The following is a 22806-nucleotide window of genomic DNA, read 5'->3' as shown; positions in this document are numbered from 1 at the left end:
AAGCACCAAAGATCCCAGGGACTGTTTGTTGAGGATGGGCAAACAAGCCCTAACCTGGGAGTCAAAAACCCAAGATCAGCCTTAGCTCTGCCAACAACTCAGCACGTGACCTTGATTAAACCCCTTATCTCCTTGGAGCCTCAGTTTCTTAAACTGTGCATCATCTCCAGTGTTCTGTTTGAACCCGACTTCGTATCCAAGCCCTGATACTTGTTCTCTGAATTAATTTGAGCACATTCTTTAATCCTCTTAGCTCTCTAATTCTTCGTCTATGAAATGGAGAGAATAATCCTACCTCCCACTGGTTGGAAATGAGAATAAATGATGTATTGCTTATAAAATGCTGGCCTAAGTAGCTGGCATAGTGTAACTTGGTTAATAGTTGCTCTTGTGTTTGTTTTATTATTGTTGTTTAGTTGATAAACCGTAGGTGGGTTGAAAATCATTACTAGATGTATTCTCTAGAATATGTTTTGCTAAAGAAATAACTTGGCACTTCTCAGTGAAATAGAAATAATAAAACACTTGACAGTGATGACCCTTTGCTCTGTTGCATTTGACATTCACAGTGGTTTATTTAACTGGATCATGGAGCTGAGTTCATCTTGAAGAGGATCTACTTCTTGCTGTAAAACAAGTCCCAGGACCTTTGCCCTGAGTGACATTTCATGCATTTCTTATTTTTGTCTCATGACATTTTTTTGCAGAGTCCCCAGGATGGAAATAACATACCAGCTCTCAGGCAGTTGGCATTTTTTCTCTGTTTTTTTTTTTTTTTTTTTATAGCACTCTGCAAACTCTCAGGCTGTTTGTATGTGATTTATATCCCCTCTGTGGTTCCTAAATGAATATAATAAAAACAGACTTAAGAGTATTAATCTGACATGGTTCAGACCAGCGTGGTCTAATATAAATTTATTTACTGGGAATAGTGAAAGGGTGAAGTGTGTGTCAGTTTTTAGTTACTATTTCTTGCTCGTTCCTATGGCACTCTTTCTCAAAGTGTAGTCTACCTACAGTGTGTATTACCTGTGGTGTTTGTAAAAATGCAGATTCCTAGGCCCTACCCTGACTCAGCAGGATCAGAGTCTTTGGAGGTGGGGCCCTGGATTTGCATTTCTAATGAGCCCCCCTCCCTGAGTGCTCCTGGTGCACCTTGGTCTGAGAACCCTGGGCCCTTGGGATCCACCCAAAAGGAAATGCCTTGTGTTGTCTGAGTCAGATGAGTCTCAGAGCTGGAGTCCGTCCAAGGTGTGGGGCCGAGGCTCAGGGATGCACCCAGGGAGGGGAGGGTCCAACAACAATGGTGATGGCACATGCCCAGGAGGTGGTGATGCCACATCTGCTAAGCTTGGTGAAAGGACATGGGAATTTTCAGTGGTGACAGGGCAGCCTGGATGGATTGAGAGCCTATGCACTCGTTGCCTGGGAGAGTGGGTTTCTGACAGCCCCCAGGCAGAGAGATCTGAGCAGCCATCCCTGGCAGTTGAGTGGGAGTGGGGTGTAAGGGGTAGGAGGGGCTGGGCCTGGACTCTACCCCTGAGGGACTGCTCTGCAGGGCCTGGGCCTCAGTGCCTTAGGGGAAGCTGTGTCAACACTCAGATTCCTGAGTCTGAACCCAGCCCTTCTGCACCTGGGTTTCTAAAGCTACTTAGTGATCTAACACTACAGTCCCTGGAACACCATCTGGGAAACATGGGGGTGATGGGAAGAACTGACTTTGGGCTCAGTAGGCCTGGGGTTATGATTTTGATCACATTATTAAGCCTGTCTGTGGTTCAGTTTCCTTAGTTGTAAGATGAAGATACAAATACATTTGGTTTTTCTTTTCTTTTATGGATTGTTGTGACAATTAGGGATGAAGAATGTGACACACTTAGCAGTTTCTGGCACACAGTAGGCATTTAAGAAATAGGGGCTACTCATGTTATAAGAACTGAGATTCTTGGAAGGTAGTTAGGGCAGGGTGTCAGACTCTTGGGCATAAGAGTCAGCCTAGGGATCCAGTGATTGAACTGGGATAAGGGCAGGGTCTTGGCTCTAGAAACAAGGCAGCGTTCTGGTTTCCAGAACTGGAACCAGAGAAAAAAGCACCAATAATATCAAGGTTCGAATAGTATTTGCCCTGCTTGTCAGGCACTGTTTAAGCACTTCACGCAAAATCATATGAGCTAAGTAATTATCATTATCCCCATTTTATAGATGAGAAAATTGAGGCTCAGAAAAACGTGTGTGTGGTCACCCAGTTATTATGTGGCAGAATTGAGTTCCAGACCCAAGTTCTCTGGCTCTAGGTCTTGAGTTCCCTGTTGCTGCTTTGTAACTGTCTGGACATTCAGGTCAAGCACTAGGTCCGAGCGCCTTGAAATCACAACACCAAGGCTCACAAGTAACTGAGCTTCAGGGTAAATTGTCCCAGGTATTTCTCTACCATAAGTTTCTACATGTGAAATTATACAACCACTTCTTAAATTTAGAAGCTGGGTGGTAGCAAACCTCTACTATTTCCTAGTATAAAATCAGTTGCTGTGAGTCAGAATTGACTCGACAGCACAAGACAACAACACAAAATCTGTAGCACAGAGTTGTTTTGTATTAAAAATCCCTTGACCATTTTATATTTTATTCTTGTGTAAGATTTGGCCTCTTTTATGGATTAATAAAAACTTGGAAGGACCTCTGACTACTGGTCTTTCTCTTCTTCTCTTCCAGTCCCACTGATTCAATCCTCATTCATTTTCTATGAATATGAACATCTAACCAAGATTTCCTCCACCTTGCACGTGAAGCCATGTATCAATGTATTTGCTTAATTCTGAGAGTATTTTGTAATATTTTCAGCATTTTGTAACAGTCTTCTTTTTCCCTTCTGCGTATTCCTAGGGCATGACCTTCAGTAGCAGAACAAGGCAGGCCAGCAAGCAATCTGCTAAGTCCTGCTTGCTCCTTGTCAAGGAAGACAGCTGGACCTGTTTCTAATCAACACCTCCCTCCACAACACCTCTTGGTCACTGAAGACTTCCGATAGACCTTGAATGCAAAAGGACATTTAGGTTGCCTTTGCACAAATCAAGTCCATTTGGGAGACAAAGTGGGAGAATACAGGTGTCACTTTAACCCAACAAGTCAATGAACACATTCCACACTTAAACCTTTACACATATGATGGATGATGGTTATCGAAACAACCGGAACCTCTACCATGGTGCACGGGATATAGCTCGAGAGGCAACCAGACAGTCCCAGAACCAAGGGATGGATGACTACAAATATCAGGACAACTACGAGGGCTATGCCCCCAACGATGGCTATTACCGTGGCAATGAATCCAACCTAGAGGAGGACGCTCAGAGTGATGTTACAGAAGGCCATGATGAGGAGGATGAGATCTATGAGGGTGAGTACCAGGGCATCCCTCACCCAGACGATGTCAAGGTCAAGCAGGCCAAGATGGCAGCCCCCAGGGCAGATGGCCTTCGGAGCCAGGCAGATCTGATGGCTGAGAGGATGGAGGATGAGGAGCAGTTGGCCCATCAGTACGAGACCATCATCGAGGAGTGTGGCCATGGGCGCTTCCAGTGGATCCTCTTTTTCGTCTTGGGATTGGCCCTGATGGCTGATGGAGTAGAGGTATTTGTGGTGGCTTTTGCCCTGCCCAGTGCTGAGAAGGACATGTGTCTGTCCAGTTCCAAGAAAGGAATGCTTGGTAAGTGGAAATTTTCAAAGATCATTCTCTTTAGGGCATTAAAAATCCAAAGCGGGAAGAGAAATAAGATTTATATAGACCCATCGCTGTTGTCATCGTTAGTTGCGCTTGAGTCAGTTCTGACTCATGGCCACCCCATGTGTGTAGAGTAGAGCTGCTCCAAAGGGTTTTCAAGGCTGTGACCTTTTGGAAGCAGATTGTCGGCTTTTCTTCCAAGGCGCTTCTGTCATAGGCCCCTGAAATATATCACAATGACCCTGCAAAGTTATCATTTTATACCTATTTGGCAATTCAGGAATTTATATCTCAGAGAAATTAATTAATTGGCTCAAGTTTACACACCTAGTAAATAGTGAAGCTTGGATTCCTACCTAGGTCTGTCTGACTCCTAAGCTCTTAGTTCATTTTCTATTTCTTATTGCCTCCCTGGGAGTCAGATTTCTTTCTTCTTTAAATTAAACCATCTTCCATGTCTAAATAATGGAGTTTTGTGAGTGGCTGGCCAGAGGTCTCTTCCATGTGGTCTGTTTCTCTGTCTCCTTCCAGAATCTGACAGCATCTGCTCTGGTGTCTTTTTATGTAAGTGTTAATGTTGGTGGGCTGTGTGCCCACATGTCTCAGGATGAATGATGGGCATCAACACACGAGCTGAGCCTCTGCAGGCTGTTGGGAACCATGCTGTTACCCACAGATGGACTCCTGGGATGGAGGACCAGCTTTGTAAATGACCCCAGAGATGAGCACCATCAGAGCTAAGCAGCAAGAACCAGGGCTCGAGGCAGAGGAGTTTGTGAAGTTGAGAGAGGAAGGGCCCAAATGGCATAAAATAGAAGAGATTCATCATAATACACACAAGGGCTCATCCCAGTCACTAAATGTTGTACCAAACATACCCGTCTATAAATATAGGGAGTCCATGCTATTGATCGTTCAGCAAACATGCAGTTATTGAAAACTTACCATAAGTCAGCTTTTGACTCAAGGTCAAGATGTACTTCCAACCCTCAAGAGCTCAAAATCTAGCTAGCAACTTAGTTCCCTCAATCAACAAATATTTCTTGTCTGCTGTGTGCTCATCTCTGTGCTTAGTCCCTAGGGAGACACTATTGAACCAGACAGACACAGGCCCTGGCACTCAAAGAACTTATATGGAGCAGGACAAGCTGGTGTTAGATAAATACAGAGAATTATTTAATTACTATAGGGATAAAACCAAAATCCAGTTGTTGTTGAGTAGACTCCAACTCATGGCAACCCCATGTGTGTCAGAGTAGAACTGTGGTCTACACAGTTTTCAAGGGCTCCATTTTTGGGGGAAGTAGATCGCCAGGCATTTTTTCTGCGGTACCTCTGGGTGGATTTGAACATCCAATCTTTATGTTGGCAGCCAAGCACATTAACTGTTTGTGCCCCAGGGACTACTGTAGGGATAAGCACTATGAAATACCTTGAGCAATTCTGGTTCCCAATATTTGCTTTAGAGCAGGTGTTGGCAAACTTTTCCTCTAAAGATTCCCATATAAATATAAATATTTTAGGCTTTGTGGGTCCAGCTGGTCTCTGTTACAATGTTCAACTCTGCTGCTGTAGCATAAAAGCGGCCATAGACAATATGTAAATGAATGTGCATAACTGTGTTCCAATAAAACTTTATTTCCAAAAAAAAACCCAAACAAACAGTTGGCATTGAGTCAGTTCTGAGTAGAACTGCCACATAGGGTTTCCAGGGAGTGGCTGGTAGATTCGAACTGCCGACCTTTTAGTTAGCAGCTGAGCTCCTGACCACTGTGCCACCAGGGCTCCTTATTTACAAAAGAAGGCAGCCATCTGAATTTGGCCTGTGGGGTGTAGTTTACCAGCCACTGATTTCGAGCCACTATAAATTATTTCTAAGTATGATTGGCATATTAAATAACGAAAATTTCCTCAGAATTTCTTCAGAACAATTGTCCCTGAGGACCTTTAAAAATTATTTTATCCATTTGTGTTTAACTAAATACCATTTAAAATGATCAGAACAGTGCCAGCATATGAGTATATACGAACAGAAGGAATGATTTGAGAAGCAAGAGTTATCACCCAGAGTTTTTAGACACCCACAGAATTTCAGTACAGCTTTTTTTAAAAATATTGAAACATTTCTGCTATATGCTTTTGAGTTTAAATAGTAATATTAAAAAAGGAAAACAAACAGAAAAAACACCCAAGCAAACAAACCAAAATCAAGAACTGAAAACAAAGTGAAACCATCCCCAACTGATCAAAAATTTTCCAAGACATTAATTTGTTTTGTGGTATTCCCAACCGAGGCCCTGGGTTCCTATTAGTCCAAACGGGGAATGTCAGTAATGATTTCATGCCCTGCCAGTCTCTCTGCCACCCTGGTGCCCGGCAGCCTCATTAGCGGAGCTGAACAAGGCGGCAACTCCCACTGGCTCCCAGAGCAAAGGCTGGGAGTTGAGGGATCACGGTCCTCGTCTGGAAAGTCCTCTTTTCTGTCATTTTGCTTCCAGTGTTTTCTAAGCATGTGCTATGTCTCAGTCCAAGACAGGCAGGCAGACCACCTGAGTGGAGACAGACTTCCTATGGCCTTGTGAGGCCCCCTTGTGTTCATGAAAATGAGTATCCAAGTGTATCTGGGGAAGTGAGTGATTTGAGGGTCTCCTGAGGGCCAGCATTTCCACATACTATCTCATGTAGTCTTCATAGTAGCCATGAGAGTAGACGATTTTTATTCCCATTGGTGGTAGTGTTAGCTGCTGTCGGGTCAGCCCCACACACAATGGAATGAAACGCTGTCTGACCGTGCACCATCCCCATGATAGACCGTTGTGGTCAGTAGGGTTTTCACTGGCTGATTTTCGGAAGTAGATACCCGGCCTTTCCTCCTAGTTTGTCTTAGTCTGGAAGCTCCGCTGAGATCTGTTCAGCATCATAGCAACATGCAAGCCTCCACTGACAGATGGGTGGTGGCTGTGCTTGAGGTCCATTGGCCGGGAATTGAACACAGATCCCCAGCATGGAAGGCGAGAATTCTACCACTGAACCACCAATGTCCCCATATACCTATTTGTACACAGGAAGAGACAGGCTCAGAGAGCTAGATGTAAGGCCACCCAGCTAGTAAGTACTGGAGCTAGAATTTGAATGCAGATCTGTTTGAATTCAAGGTCTGTGCTCAATCTGCTACGCCATACTGCTTTCTGTCATGCACAATCTGTGCAAAAGAGGCTATGACCACAGAGCAGGCCTTCTCTTAAGATTGCTTAGAACATTATCAATTCCGACTTCTAACTTCCTAAACTGTCAGAAAATAAATTTCTGTCCTTTAAAGCCACCCTCTTAGGGTATTTCTGTTATTGAAATGCTGGGTAACGAAGACACCCCCTTGGGTTATATTTGAATATTTTTCAGGTATACTTAAAAAAAAGAATCACCCATAGAAATGACTTTAAAGGTGGGAGGTTCAGGCTGCCAGGCATATTAAGCCAATTGATTCTTTCAAATGACATTGAATAGGTGGCATCTCAGAGATTTATTTCCTTGCAGCTCGGGTGGCACTTAATATTGGTGATGCACAGGGCAGGCCAATAGTTCTCCCTCTTCCTACATTTGCAAAATTGACGCCAAGGTTTTTCCATTATTGTAAAAGTGCTCCTTAATCCAGAATAGTGAGCTCTTCCCCATCTTCATGCTGACCAAGAGAAAAGAAAGAGAGCCCCACTTTCAGGAAGAGTTCTGTGTTTTGTCTGCAAGGTTTTCATTTCCTAGAAGGGTCTAGTATCTCGGTGTGTAGTTCATTGGCTGTTAGTTTTTCTTGTCATTTGCAGTAGAAAGCTTGGGAATTCCTGAGCTGACAGTGACTCACAACCTAACAGGGGGTCCCTGGGGCTCAATGTTTTCACCGGCTATATCAAGGACTTTTTTTTTTTTTTTTATATCAAGGACACAGAGCAATGTCAGATGAGGCGGATTCATTAGAATAAATTATGCATTGAATTTGCATAGCAGCTCAGAGATGGATATATGGCTCTGATGTCCTGAAAGATTATCCTTGAACTGTTTTATATGCAAATCCTAGGTGGGCATCAAGGACCTGATGGATGAGCCACTTTGTCTTTAGCCCTGAGTTCAGAGTTTCTGGAAGGAGGGGCTGCTCTGTGTACCCTGATAGCAAACCATTTCCTTTGACAATGAGAGCTTCAAAAGATGTGGAGGGTTTTTTCTTCACAGTTATCATGCCCACTCCTTGAGGATTTTGTTAACCAAAGATGTTTATTAACTATTGATTCACATATTTTCTGAGTAAAAATATAATAGTTATTTATATTTACCAAATTTTTCCCCACCATGAAAAAACTTTACTGAGACCAAAAAAAAAAACAAACTCTCAAGGCTCTTAAAAAATATAACCCTTCAGACTATAGAACATGCAACAAGAGTGAATGGGAGGAATTCTTAAATAAACTGGTGTATTTACTGGGAATGGAGGGGGAAGTTCCAGGGCTGGGCAGGGGCTGGGAATATGTAAGTGTCTTATCCCTTATACAAGTATATTTAAACCTTTGACCTCAGTGACATAGTGTAGGGGTTCAGACACAGATCTTTCGTGGAGTCATCATGATTGAACTTTGTTCTGGTTATCTACTGCTGCATATCAAACAAACAAACAAACAAACAAACAAACAAACAAACAAACAAACAAACACCCCTGTAGAACCAAGACCTGCACATTTGTTTTGCTCATGGATCTGCAGTCTGGGCAGGAACAGTTCATCTCTGCTCCACTTGGAATTATCTCGGGCAGCTGGAAGGTAGGGGCTAGAATCTCCTCATGTCTGGTGCCTAATCCTCAAAGAACTGGCTGCTGGAGCCGCTGGGGTTCTTTTGGGTATTCTATCTGAGTATTTCTCTCACCAGCATCAGAGTGGCCAGAGTTCTGACTTGTCAACTCAGGGCTCTTGAAGTGCATATATGGAGAAGAGAAAGCCGGGCGGAAACCACGATGCCTTTGGTGACTTGGCTTCAGGAGCCCCGCAGTGTTAACTTCCGCTGCATTCTATCTGCTCTGCAGTCACAGAGATCTGCTCAATTCCCAAGACAGCAGGAAATGAACTCCATCACCTGGTGGGGGGGTGGGGGGGGGGCGGTGGCAAGGTTCTGGAGAGCGTATGGGACCAGAAATATTACTGGGCCATTTTTGGACAGGACCATTAGCTACTGACTTTCTTTAGAACCAGTCCTTGGTGTGGCCATCCAGATTAGGGCTTCTCAGGGTTGATACTTTTGTACCGGATAAATCTTTGTTGTGGGAGTTGCCCTGAGCATTGTAGGATGTTGGGCAGCACCCTGGCCCCTACACCCTAGATGCCAGTAGCACTGTCCTCATTGGTGCGACAACCAAAAATGTCTCTAGATATTGGCAAATATTACCTGGGGTGGGGTGGTGAGTCAAAATTACCACCAGTTGAGAACCATTGTTCTAGGTGAGTGTTCTCAAGCCCTGCTGCTCACTGGGCTCACTGGAGGAGCTGTTAAAACAACACAGGCTCTGTCCTAGGATAATTAAGTCAGAATCTCTATGGGTGAAGTGTGGGCATATGCATTTTTTAATAGCTCTTCTAATGATTCTAGGGTAGAGACAGGCAGTTTACACAGCGAGTCAGGGGGAGCTGCTAAGATGCCACAGTTTTTTTGCTTATTATGCTATGTAAGTATAGGAAATATCCCCCAGTGGCTTCCTTCTTGTGTCTGTGATGATGGTTGGCATATTTGCATGGACCTCAACCCGCAAGAAAAATGCGGTTGTACTCAAAAATCATCATACTGACGTTGGCACAGTGCTGTACAGGCTTTCAGGGGTTTTTGTGGCCACTATGATTCGATCCTGGTGGTGTAGTGGTTAAGAGCTCGGCTGCTAGCCAGAAGGTCAACAGTTCAAATCCACCAGGCACTCCTTGGAAACCCTATGGGGCAGTTCTTCTCTGTCCTATAAGGTCGCTGTAAGTTGGAACCAACTCGAGGGCACCTAACAACAACAACAACATGATTTGATCCTTGAAATAACCCTGTGGGGTGAGCAAGAGTGATAATTCCCAGTTTATGGGAAAAGGGAAGTGTTGCTCAGAGACCTTAAGTGACGCAGGCTGAAATCCAGTTCCCGATGTAGTGTCTTTGCCTGTAGCCACCGCCGCTTGTGTTCATTAATGAGGTTGGAAGCTTTATTTTCTCATGTGCAGATTTCTTCATAGAAAGCAAAAGAAACTGCTGCTGAAGTGTCGGTTATTTCCTGATACCAGGAAATGTTGTTAGCTGCTGTCAAGTCAGCCCCCGACTCATGGCGGCCCTTGAGTCATGAAGACCCCCAACTCGTGGCCACACTGGGCACATCAGAACGAAATGCTGCCTGGTCTTGCACTATCCCAGCGATTGGTTGCAGACTGATCAGTGTTGCGTTGTGATCCATAGGGTTTTCATTGGCTGATTTTCGGAAGTAGATTGCCAGGCCTTTCTTCTTAGTCTGTCTCAGTCTGGAAGCCCCACTGAAACCTCACAGCAACATGCAAGCCTCCACTGGCAGACATGTGGTGGCTGCACACGAGGTGCATTGGCCAGGAATCTAACCTGGGTCTCCCACATGGAAGGTGAGAATTTTATCACCAAACCACCACTGCCCTCTATGACCTCTGCTACCGCTCTTGTAATTCGAAAGCAAGTTATAGCCATCATACCACTATCACCAAGAGTTATAATTCCGTAAGCTATTACCTTTTGTCTGTTTCGTGCCAGGTATTTTACATATGTCCTTTCTAATCCTTGTATCAATCCTGCAAACCTAACCAAACCAAACCCATTGCCGTCGAGTCAATTCTGACTCATAGTGACCCTATAGGACAGAGTAGAACTGCCCCATAGAGTTTCCAAGGAGCGCCTGGTGGATTTGAACTGCTGACCTTTTAGTTAGCAGCCGTAGCACTTAACCACTACACCACCAGGGTTTCCACACCACCAGGGTTTCTAATCCTGCAAAGCAGGCATTATTTTCACCACTTCACAGGTGAGTAAATTTAGGCCCTGCAAGTTTTAAGTAACTTGTCAAATGTAGTCATTGACAGAGCTAGGATTTGAAACCAGATGTGTCTGTCTTCAAAGTCTATTGCTTCTCTTTACCTTGCTATCCTCACCCTTGGAAGATTTTTCCAGATGCCCATTACATATATCACCTTGAACAACCTTTTATGCAAAATTCATCACTCCAATAAGGTGTGAATGAAAAGGAGGCACTAGGCCTTCATCTGCCCATATCCATAGGCGAGAGAGGGACATTCCTGATGCCCCAGCCAGCCAGATTAGTAGAAAAATGTCATGGATTGAATTGTGTCCCCCCAAAAATTCATGTGTCAACTTGGTTAGGCCATGATTCCCAGTTTTGTGTGGTTGTCTTCCATTTTGTGGTTGTAACTTTATGTTGAGAGGATTAGGGTGGGATTATAACACCACCCTTACTCAGGTCACCTCCCTGATGCATGGTAAAAGGAGTTTTCCTTGGGTGTGGCCTGCGTCACCTTTTATCTCTCAAGAGATAAAAGGAAAGGGAAGCAAGCAGAGAGTTGGGGACCTCATATTACCCAGAAAGCAGCACCAGGAGCAGAGCACATCCTTTGGACACGGGGTCCCTGAGAAGCTCCTCAACCAGGGGAAGATTGAGCTCAAGGACCTTCCTCCAGAGCTGGCAGAGAGAGAAAGCCTTCCCCTGGAGCTGATGCCCTGAATTTGGACTTGTAACCTACTAGACTGTGAGCAAATAAATTTCTATTTGTTAAAGCCATCCACTTGTGGTATCTCTGTTACAGCAGCGCTAGATGACTAAGACAAAAGGTCAGGTGCCGATTTCACCAGCAGGGGGACTGGCAGTGTTCTATTCCCTGAGGCATAGATTGTTAGGTCAGAATAGCTAGCTGTCCAAGAGCTGAAGAGCAAGGCTGCCGCCACCCTACTGTGCCAGGCAGTGACAAGAATTCCAAGGAATGACCCCTATATAATGAGAGGCAGAGGCACAAAGGACTTCATTCTACCCCAACACCAGGAACCATGTCAGACAGAGTATGCTGAAGTCCTTGGTGGACTTCGTGACTGCACAGCTAGAATGATTCTTGGTGGGCCAATGAAAAAAAAACCGTTGCCGTTGATTCAGTCCTGACTCATAGCAACCCCATGTATTACAGAGTAGAACTCCTCCATAGGAACTTCTTGGCTATAATCTTTACAGGAAGAAGCCCTGGAGGTACAGTGGTTAAGCTTTCAGTTGCTAACCAAAAGGTTGGTGGTTTGAACCCATGACCTGCTCTGCAGGAGAAAGACATGGCAGTCTACTTCCATAAGATAACAGCCTTGAAAACCCTATGGGGCAGTTCTACTCTGTCCTTTATGGTCACCATGAGTCAGAATCAGCTTGATGGCAATGGAACTGGTTTTATTTTTATTCTTTATGGGAGTAACGGCCAGGCCATTTTTCTGCGTTGCTACTTGGTGGGTTCAAACCACCAATCTTTAGGTTGGTAGTTGAGTGCAAACTGTTGGCGCCATCCAGGGACCTTCTTTGTAGGCATCCCTCTTTATAAATCTTATGTAGCACAGGTGCAGAAGTGCTGGTTTTCACTTTGCAAAGAATTGGTTTCATTTCCAGAGAAAAGGAAGCTTAAATGTCACAGATATTAGTAGGGCAGAGGAGGAGGGAAGGGGGAGTCAGATGGTTGCAGAAATGTAACAGCCTTTGACATGCCCCATGGGGTCCACTGAACAGACTGGATGTGAACCCCCCTCTCTGTGTGGGCTGGTCCAGCCTGCTCAGACGTGCAGTGCACGCATTTGCCATTTCACGGCTGGCGGTTGTGCTGACTCAGAGGCACACATCAATCTCTGGTGGGGGTGTGCAGAAAATAGCCCAAAGAAGTCTCATTTTTTCCTTGGTCTCTGTGCCTCACCTCTCCTTGAATCCCAGCAAGGAAAGCCTTATCCTTGAAAGGAGACATGATAACAGATTATACGGTATAAGGCATTAACTACAACATAGAATCATCTAGTATTGAAAGTGAAATGAATGATGAGGGAGATCTCCTAGAATGCCCTTCATTTTAAACTTGAGGTAACTGAGCCCCACGGGAGAAGTGACTTGGTCAAGGTCCCGTGCCCTGAGACCAGAACCTGGGACTCCTAATTTCTGGCACATAGCTCTTTCCTCTATACCAAGTTGTCTTACCTTTTGCTACTAAGAAATGGCCACATACAGGAACCAGAAGATCTTTTACCTATATTTAATTCTTTCTTAGGAGGCAGTATGAGTATAGGCCACCACCCATCTTTCAGTTTGTTGTGCTGTGGTGGCTTGTGTGCTGCTATGATGCTGGAAGCTATGACAATGGCATTTCAATACCAACAGGGTGACCCATGGTGGACAGTTTTCACCAGACTTTTCAGACTAAGACAGACTAGGAAGAAAGGCCTGGTCAATCTCTTCCAAAAATCAGCCAGTGAAAGCCCTATAAATCACAACAGAATATTGTCTGATATGGTGCTAGAAGATGAGCCCCCTAGGTTAGAAAGCACTCAGATACACAGTGGCTGCAACAATGGACCCAGACACACCAACAATCATAAAGATGGCATAGGACTGGGCAACGTTTCATTCTGTTGTACATGGGGTTGCCATGAGTTGGAGCCGACTCGCTGGCAACTAACAACAACAAATGTGTGTAGGATGCATTTGGCTGTTGGTAACAATGATTTTAAATTATAAAGGTATTTATTGTTTATTTATCAAGAATTCTCAAAATAGGTGGTTCCAGAGTTGGCTCAGTGGCTCACTGTTACCAAAGCACAAGGCTGGCATCTACCTGTGGTTGTCTTGCCTTTGCTTCAAGATCATAAGATGACCACCATAGCTCCAAACTCTATGACCTCCCATAATGGCTTTCCAAGCAGAAAAGAAGAAGGATTGTGGCAAGAAAGTGCCTTTTCTGCAATGTTCCCTCTTTTATTAGGCATGAAAATATTTCTCCGGGTCCTCTGGCAGATGTCCCCCTATGCCTTATTGCCCTCCCTGGATTAATCGCAGCAAGAAGGATTGGGCAAAGATGGTTGTCTTAGTTTCCAAGTCCTGCTGTAACAGAAATACCACAACTGGGTGGCTTTAAGGAACAGAAATTTATTTTCTCATAGTTAAGGAGGCTAGAAGTCTGAATTCAGGGCACCAAAGGCTCTCTGTGTCTACTCCGGGGGAAGGTCCTTGTCTCAGCTTCTGTAACCCTGATGTTCCTTGGTTTCTTGGAGATCTCCATAGGGCATCTATCCTTCCCCCATTAGTGCTTGCTTCTCTCTGTGTTTAATCTGCTATTTTTATATCTCAAAATTCATTAGTTTTAAGATACACGCTATACTGATATGGACTCCTTAACACAGCAAAGAAAATCCTATTCCCAAATGAGATTACATTCACAGGTATAGGGGTTAGGATTACGACACATATTTTTGGAGACACAATTCAATCCAGAAAAGTGGCCTTCTTAAATTAACTATGCTTCATCCCCTAAGGCTTCATGTTTTGGGGAAGGGAGAGAAGGCTGCAAATTCTCTTGAGCACCTGAAGAGAAACCAAGGTTCCCTTAGCAAGGAAGAAGAGGGAAAATGGCTCTTGGAAATGTGACCTACAGTGTCTACCACACCTGCCAGTGCTTAGAGATGGACTGCCTGGCTTCCAATCTTGCCTACCCCTTACTACCTTTGCCACCTAGACAAGTCAGTCCACCTCCCTGAATCCTGATTTCTTAAACAAACAAACAAGCAAACAAAACCAAACTCATTGCCATCGAGTCGATTCCAACTCATAGCGACCCTATGAAACAGTAGAACTGCCCCATAGTTTCCAAGGAGCAGCTGGTGGGTTCGAACTGCCCACCTTTCAGTTTGCAGCCGTAGCTCGCTGTAGCTCTTAACCACTGGGCCACCAGAGGACTCCTTTGGTTTCTTAGTCTTTAGGATTAAGATGTTAATAGTATTTACTTTACAATACCAAAAACAAAGAGTATTCTAGATGGAGGAAAGAGCAGTGTGGAAACTCAGGTGGAAAAAGCATAGAACATCGTATCTATTAGGTACTTAATACCTGATGAAAAGGTAAATAACAATTTAAGAGTAAGTGTCAAAGGGGTAGGAAGATTAAGAGATTTGACCCATGAGGCGCATCTTATTTTTTTAAAATGTGAATACTCCTTTATTTTCACAAATGGTTAAGACTCAGCTACTAACTGAAAGGTTGGTGAGTTGAATCTACCTAGAGGCACCTCAGAAGAAAGGCCTGGTGATCAGCTTAAAAAATTTCAGCTATTGAAAACCCTATGGAGTACAGTTCTACTCTGAAACAAGCGGGGTGTCTGAATTGACTTGACGGCAACTGGTTTATTAAAACCTGCACAAATCTTTGTCACACAGAAATCTCAGTGGATGGAAATAATTGTTTATCAGGAGAGCTCAAGACAGAAGTTCCCAGTGGGGTTTCCATGCCCCTCTGGTGTATAGTCAAGCCAGGCTGATGCTCTAGGAACACCATTGAAAACCATCCATAAATGAACTGACTCTGGGGGATGTTGGGGGAGTTTCAAACTTTAAACAGCAGCATAAACCCCACTGCCTTTATCTTGGCCAAGAGTTAGAGTCAGGTATCTAGGCATCCCCAGAGATAAAGATGAATCTTTTCCAGTCCAGCTGTAAGTCAACTGTATCATAATACTGGAGATAATGCCCTTTGAAGACCACACAATCCATTCAGTCATTGTAACAGAAAGGCATCTAACTTCTAGAAGAACTAACGTGACACAGGTCATGGGTTTGACTTCTGCCAATACCAGTCCCCTCACCCTCTGATCCCTTGGTGAGAAGCTCAGCCCTCCCTCCACCCACTACCCTGACCATCTGCTTATTCTAAGAGCCAAACTCAGCTCCGCCCTCTTTCCAGGCACCAGCTTGCTGGGGTTCTTGCTGTGTCCCATCTCTGGCCCTGCCCTGCTCCACCATTTCCCTTGTTTCTACCTCTTTATTTCTGCCTGACTGTGAGTTTTTTGAAAGCAAGGAATGGGGATTGATCCATTAATATGCCCCTCTCCCAAACTCCCTGGAATGTAGAGAACAGGGCTTAGCAACTTTCCTTCTAAAGACTTTGGCTCCCTCTCTTGATCTTTTATCAGTCACTCCCATCTAAGCTCCCAGACTGGCCATACTCCACAATTGGTCCTATTATGATCCCTCTGGATTGGGCCCAAATCTGATTGTACACATTGTTCCACCCTCTAGAAATGACCACAAGAGCAGCCAAAATTTGCTCTTTAGTGAAATAGTTGAGACATCACTGTCTTCTTACGTGGGTAATAATTGGATCTGAGACGCCCACAATAGCTATCAGAGATATGAGGCCTTCACTGGCTTTAGCCTAGGTGGCACCTGCCTCACCTGCAGTCATGCTGGATGTGAGGTACCAAAAGAAAACTTGGCTTTTCTAAAACTTCTCTGGTGTGGCAGTATGTGAATAAAGCTATTTCGGGGTTCTCACAGTATCCTCAAGGAACATTACTCAGTCTCTCTCTTCCAACCTGAGGGAAGATTAAGGGGAAGGGCAAATGGCCATTTTTCCAGGGCTAGCGTAAGCACCCAGTGGTCAGAAGGCTTACCAGTGTCCTGTGTCCAGCTTGTGATGGGGCTTAACAGATGGGAGTTCTCTTGTCCCTTCTTTTCTCCTCTACATATTTGTTTCCAAACATCTATGTGATACCTGTCTGTCAGTTTGTCATACTGTAGTGACTAGCATGCTGCTGTGATGCTGGAAGCTATTCCACTGGCATTTCAAATACCAGCAGAGTCCCCCATGGTGGAAAGGATTCAGCAGAGCTTCCAGACTAAGACGAACTAGGAAGAAAGGCTTGATGATCTACTTCTGGAAATTAGCCAATGAAAACCTGATGGAACACAACAGATATAGTGCTGGACGATGAGCCCCCTAGGTTGGAAGGCACTCAAAATACACAGTGGATGCAACAATGGACTCAAGCATACCAACAGTCATTAAGATGGCATAGGACCAGGCAATGTTTTGTTCTGTTGTACATGGAATTACTGTGAGTCAGAGCTGACTTGACAGCAACTGAAAAAATGACATGTGACTTTTAGGAAAGAGTTCCAACTGTCAATAAATTGAGAAACTTACCCCACTTCCAGAGATTCACTCATGTGAGCTTATTGATCACGTAAGGGACTAGCAAAGTCTAACACGGTTGTTTCCAGATTGGTTTCTACCAGACAAAGGATGTTAAAGCCAAGTCTGCACTGAGCCAAATACCTAGATCCAAAAGAAAGTGTTTAATTATCTCAAAAGCTTCCAAGCATCCGATATTATGTACACACAACGCACCTGATCAACTTATCCAATACATCTCATGTCATAGAAATGTACAGATAAGATGTCCTGATGTTCTTCCATGATTTAATACCAACTTGAGACTTCTCTGTGGGATTCCATTATAAGTTAAGCTTTTATCACATTTACTGCCTTGTGGATCTGTGAATGCCTGACCCTCATACAACAGAATATTACCCTTCAAGAAGGCAGAAGGCATATTGTTTCGAATAATAAAGAAATGGAATGGGAGAGGACAAGAATCCTGTAGATAGAATGGAAATAGTTGGGAGATGCTGAATTTTTTTCTTCTGCAAAGCGTATACCTACAGTCAAAGAAAAATTTTCATGGTTGCAGGAGAAGAGAGCTCAGAAACCTACCAGGGTAAATAATGCATTTAATTTCTGTGCCTTCAAGAAAAAAAAAAAGTTAGAAATGGCTTGATTGTCCTTGGCTACTTACTAAATAAAGATGATCATCTGTCCAGAAGCCTCTTCCTTTCACACCACCACTGTAAGCCAGTGTGATGAGGCATTGGTGGTCCATTGGTAGAATTCTCACCTCACATGCCGGACACCCCTGTTCAATTCCCAGCCAACCCATTTCATACACAGCCACCACCTGACTGTCACTGGAGACTTGCATGTTGCTATGACGCTGAACAGGTTTCAGCAAAGCTCCCAGACTAACATGAACCAGGAAGAAAGGCCTAGTGATCTACTTCTGAAAATCAGCCAGCGGAAACCCTATGGATCACAATGGAACATTGACCAATCTGGAGTTGATCACGGGGATGGTGCATGTCAATGTTTTGGTTTGTTGTGCATGGGGTCAGTGGCATCACTAGGGTTGGTGTCACTCCCCATGCTAATTACCACAATATTGTAGCTAAAACACCAGAACATTTGACAAAATCAGCAACTATAGAAGTGCTGGCAGCAATGAAAACAACAGCACATGCTTGTAGCTCGTGTGGACTAAACCACGTGATTCGAAGCATCACTGTAATCGGGTAATAATGACAGCTCTGACCGCAGCGCATTAGAAGGTTCAAAAAGTAAACTAGCATAGAGTTTCAGCCTTGTAAGTATATTGATATATGTAAGCTGGGCTTACGAAAAATGTTTTTGTTGTTATAAATAACTACGGGGAGGTTTTTATTAAAAATAATAGCTCTCTGCTGCAACACTGCACACAGATTTTATGGACAGTCATATTGGTGTCACCCCCTCTACAGTGTCACCTGGTGTGGTCTGTATCCTCTGCACCACCCTAGTGATGGGGTTACCAGAGTTTGGGGCCAACTCAATGGGCAGCAACAATGCCCGTCTGATTGGACACCTACTGCTCCCCTCATCCTGCTGCTTTGGATGCCAAGAGGATATGTTCTGTCTGTGTGAAAAGCACCTTTAGAGGTTATGAGGGGTTTGTGATGTGTACTTGCTTTCTGGGAGAAAATTTGTCCTTATATCTCAAGAACCATGAACTTGTTCATTCCCTTTGACCTCATGTTTCCATTTTTTGGAGTCTATCCTGAGCAAATAACTAGAAATGCAGATAAGAACATAGACACAAAGATGTTCTTTGCTGAGTTATTAATCAAGTGGAAAAAATCAGGCCATGAAACTCCCAATACAGAATGGTTTCAAGCATGTGAATACAGTGTGTAGTTGTATGCATACAAATACCTGAAGAGAAGAATAAAACATGCTAACGACAGCTGTCTTTGAGTGGTAGTATGATGGATTTTTTAAAAAAATTCACCTTTTGTACATTTTTTTGTACTTTTCAGATTTATCTATAGTATGGATCATTTTTATATTATTTAATGCATTTATTGAACAAATATTAATGGAGCACCTACTGTGTGCCAGTTCCTATGTTAAATGCTAAATGCTGGACACAGTGGGAAACTCTACCCAAACAGAACCAACGTGGTCCCTTCCTCCAGAAGCTTACAGTCAAAGGTGTTTGAATAAATAGATACGTAATAGCAAACAGAGAGATGTGGTATGAAAGATAAGGACAGTATGCTGCAGCAAGATTACCAACCAAAATTAGATAGATAGGAACTATATTAGGTGAAGGGAAAGAACACACAGTACAGGAGAGGTCAGCACAACTGGACTAAACCAAAAGCAAAGAAGTTTCCTGAATAAACTGAATGCTTCAAAGGTCAGTGTAGCAGGGGCAGGGGTTAGGGGACCATGGTTTCAGGGGACATCTAAGTCAATTGGCATAATAAGATCTATTAAGAAAACATTCTGCATCCCCCTTTGGAGAGTGGCATCTGGGGTTTTAAACACTAGCAAGTGGCCATCTAAGATGCATCAATTGTGCTCGACCCACCTGGAGCAAAGGACAATGAAGAACACTAAAGACAAAGACACAGGGTAATTATGAGTCCAAGAGACAGAAAGGGCCACATAAACCAGAGACCACATCAGCCTGAGACGAGAAGAACTAGATGGTGTCTGGCTACAACCGATGACTGTCCTGACAGGGAACACAACAAAGAACCCTTGAGGGAGCAGGAGAGCAGTGGGATGCAGGCCCCAAATTCTTGTAAAAAGACCACACTTAATGGTCTGACTGAGACTAGAATGACCGTGGTGGTCATGGTCCCCAGACCTTCTGTTAGCCCAAGACAGGAACCATTCCTAAAGCTAACTCTTCAGACAGGGATTGGACTAGACTGTGGGATAGAGAATGATACTGGTGGAGAATGAGCTTCCTGGGTCAAGTAAACACATGAGACTCCTGTCTGAAGGGGAGATGAGAGGGTAGAGAGGGTCAGAAGCTGGCCAAATGGACGCAAAAAGAAATAGAGGAGGGAAGGAATGTGCTGTCTCATTAGGGGGAGAGCAATTAGGAGTATATAGCAAGGTGTTTATAAATTTTTGTAGGAGAGTCTGACTTGATTTGTAAACTTTCACTTAAAGCACACACACACACAAAAAGATTAGCAAGCACAACCTAATTTCATTTGGAACAGGGGTCAGCAAACTATAGCCAACAAGCCATAGATGTTGTTTTTGCTTTCACGTTTTTAAAGGGTTGGCGAGAAGAAGAGAATGTGCTAGATATCTTGAGTGGCCTGCAAAGCGTGAAATATTTACTCACTGGCCCTTTGGAGGAAAAGTTTGCTGACCTCTGGTTTGGAACATCAGGGAAGCTCCTTTAAGGAGATGGAAGCCAAAGAAATATAACAGTTGTTGTTGGGTGCTGTCGAGTCAACTCCAAATCGTAGTAACGCCATGTGACGGAGAAGAACTGCCCCATAGGGTTTTCTAGGCTTTAATCTTTACAGAAGCAGGTCACCTGGACTTTCTCCCAGGGAGCCGCTGGGTGGGTTCAAAGTGCCAACCTTTTGGTTAACAACAGCCGAGTGTTTAACCATTGTGCCACCTTATATAAGAGTTAGCCAAAAAAAAAAAAAAAAAAGTATTGTCTTCAAAATCTTGTTAAGGAAACTTGAAAAATATTTTAGATTGTATAAACCTCTTTATTAGAGCCTGGCTCCTTCTCCAGAAAAGGTGAGGTATATTCAAAGGGCATGAAACTATAAATAAGAGGTTCTTATGCTATTCTCTATCCTCTTTCCTCAGTATTCCTTTACTATGTGGTTGGTTTGATTTCAAAATACCTCCAGCTTATTTTCATCTTTCTAACCCTGTGGCTTTCTCAGGTCATGGCCAATTGTAAGCTGCACTGCTAGTAACAATAATAGCAATTTATATTAATTGCACATTTACTTTTGTGTCAGACATCCTGCTAGATACGTGAAATCCACTCTCGTACTTAATCCTAACGATTCTGCAAGAGGAGCGCTATTATCTGCATTTTACAAAGAAGGAACAATGATCAGAGAAGCTACATGGCTTGCCCAAGGTCAAGTTGCTGGTAATCCACGGAGCCGGGACGTGAGCCCAGGTTGTCTCACTCCAAAGACTGGCCTTTTCCTTTCACGGCACCTATCAGTGCAGGCTTCTCCTTTCCACTCCGCCACATCTTCCCTCCTTTCACCCCCATTCTCTCTACTCTGCAAACAGAAACCGTGGTTTTCAATTTCCTTTGAAAGCTCAGTGTGTGAGGATGAACCCCGAAACCCATCGCCGTCATCTATTTTGACCCATAGCAACCATTTCTCTAATATGCCATGTAGCCTGTTGAGTGGAATTGACTTTCTAGCTTTCTAACTAATCTCTTATCTGCTCCATGTGATAGCAATTTTTGATAGCTCCATTATGCTCCAATTTTCTAAATTTATTGTTTTAATTTCTTCTGCTAAAGACAGATTTTAAATGAGTTTAATAATGCAGCCATTTAAGAGACATCATTAATTTCATATTTCTCTTCTTGGAGGGATAGGCACGTTTTATCTTTGTTCTGCCTTTTCATAGCCTTCAAAGAGTGAACTTCGAGAAGTTCTTTTTCTCTCTGTTACTCCTTTGACCTGGACAGTGAGAGTTAGTAGCAAAAGCACCAGGCGTGGATCCAGGAGACCAGAAATGCAGTGCCAACATGTCTTCTGGCCAGCAGAGTGGTACAGACCAGTCACTGATCTTCTCTGGACCTCAGGCTCCTCGTCTTGTAAAGCTAAGGGGTTGGACTCAATATGTAAATTGGAAAGATTGATCAATTCACTCAAGTGTCTGTATTAGTCAGGGCAGAGTCAGGAACTAGAAATCACACCAGTTACTTGAACCAAAAACAAACAAAACAAAACAAAACAAACCTGTTGCCTACTAGTCAATTCTGACTCATGGCAACCCTGGGTGGTGCAGTTTGTGCTCAACTACTAATCTAAAGGTTGGCAGTTCAAATGCACCCAAGGGCGCTGTGGAAGAAAGCCCTGGTGATCTGCTTCCATAAAGATTAAAAAAAATAAGAAAACCCTATGGAGCAGTTCTACTCTGTAACACGTGGGGTTGCCATGAATACTTGAGCAGAGAGACTTTAATATGAAGAATTATTAACTGGATAAGTGAAATGGTTACAAAAACTATCCGAGAAGCAGTGAATTCAGAGAGCAGCTACCCCTCTAGGGCTGGGGGAGGAAAGAGAAGAGGCCGGGATTATCGTCAATTAGGAGCCCCACGGAGCTGAAACTCAGGCCTCTGGGAGGGGTTGCTGGCTGGCTGGTGCTGGTGTCGGGGAGGAGGGCAGGGCCTCGTGTGGCTGATTCTGCGAGTGTTGGGAAAACCGAACTGGATTTAGCTGCTAGGATGAAAAGGCATTGCTGCCGCCCAGGTGAGGAAGTATCGCTAGGGTGAAGCTGACGGGAACTGGAAACACGAGTCTTTTCTTCCTTCTCTAGCCTGGAAGCCTCCCTCTAGTGCCCCCTATTGGCAGAGTCTAGCAGGGAGCATCTGGCCAAACAGCCATATCGTCTGTGGACAAAGTAGGGTCCAGAAGGGTGGCTTTGGAGCTGAGAGACAATAGCTTAATATCTGGCACGATGCTCATTATTGAGACTGCAAACTAGTGGTCTAGATGCTACTTTTGGCCACTGGGCACATATGGTTCGTAGATGTGTCTAGTGTGACCTTCACAGTAGTTTAATACAACCTTTGTGTTAGGGTTTATGTGTTTAAAGGAGTCGTTGGGTGCTGCAAATGGTTAAATGCTGGGCTAGTAACCAAAAGGTTGGCAGTT

General features: G+C 43.9%; 1 protein-coding gene across 2 annotated transcripts in view; it reads left to right on the top strand.

Annotated features, from left to right (window-relative positions):
- Positions 1-2985: 2985 nt before the first annotated feature.
- SV2B (synaptic vesicle glycoprotein 2B) overlaps positions 2986-22806 on the top strand; it is a 76139-nt gene continuing 56318 nt past the window's right edge. For both annotated transcript variants that reach the window (XM_023553049.2, XM_003413901.4), the window contains exon 1: positions 2986-3706. In XM_023553049.2, the coding sequence (XP_023408817.1) occupies positions 3163-3706 (544 nt within the window). In that variant the 5' untranslated portion in view covers positions 2986-3162. The remainder of the gene's footprint in view (positions 3707-22806) is intronic.

Source organism: Loxodonta africana, chromosome 13 (assembly GCF_030014295.1).
Source record: "Loxodonta africana isolate mLoxAfr1 chromosome 13, mLoxAfr1.hap2, whole genome shotgun sequence".
Taxonomy (NCBI): domain Eukaryota; kingdom Metazoa; phylum Chordata; class Mammalia; order Proboscidea; family Elephantidae; genus Loxodonta; species Loxodonta africana.
The sequence above is the reverse complement of the archived record's forward strand: the minus strand, read 5'-3'. Positions and strand labels throughout refer to the sequence as shown.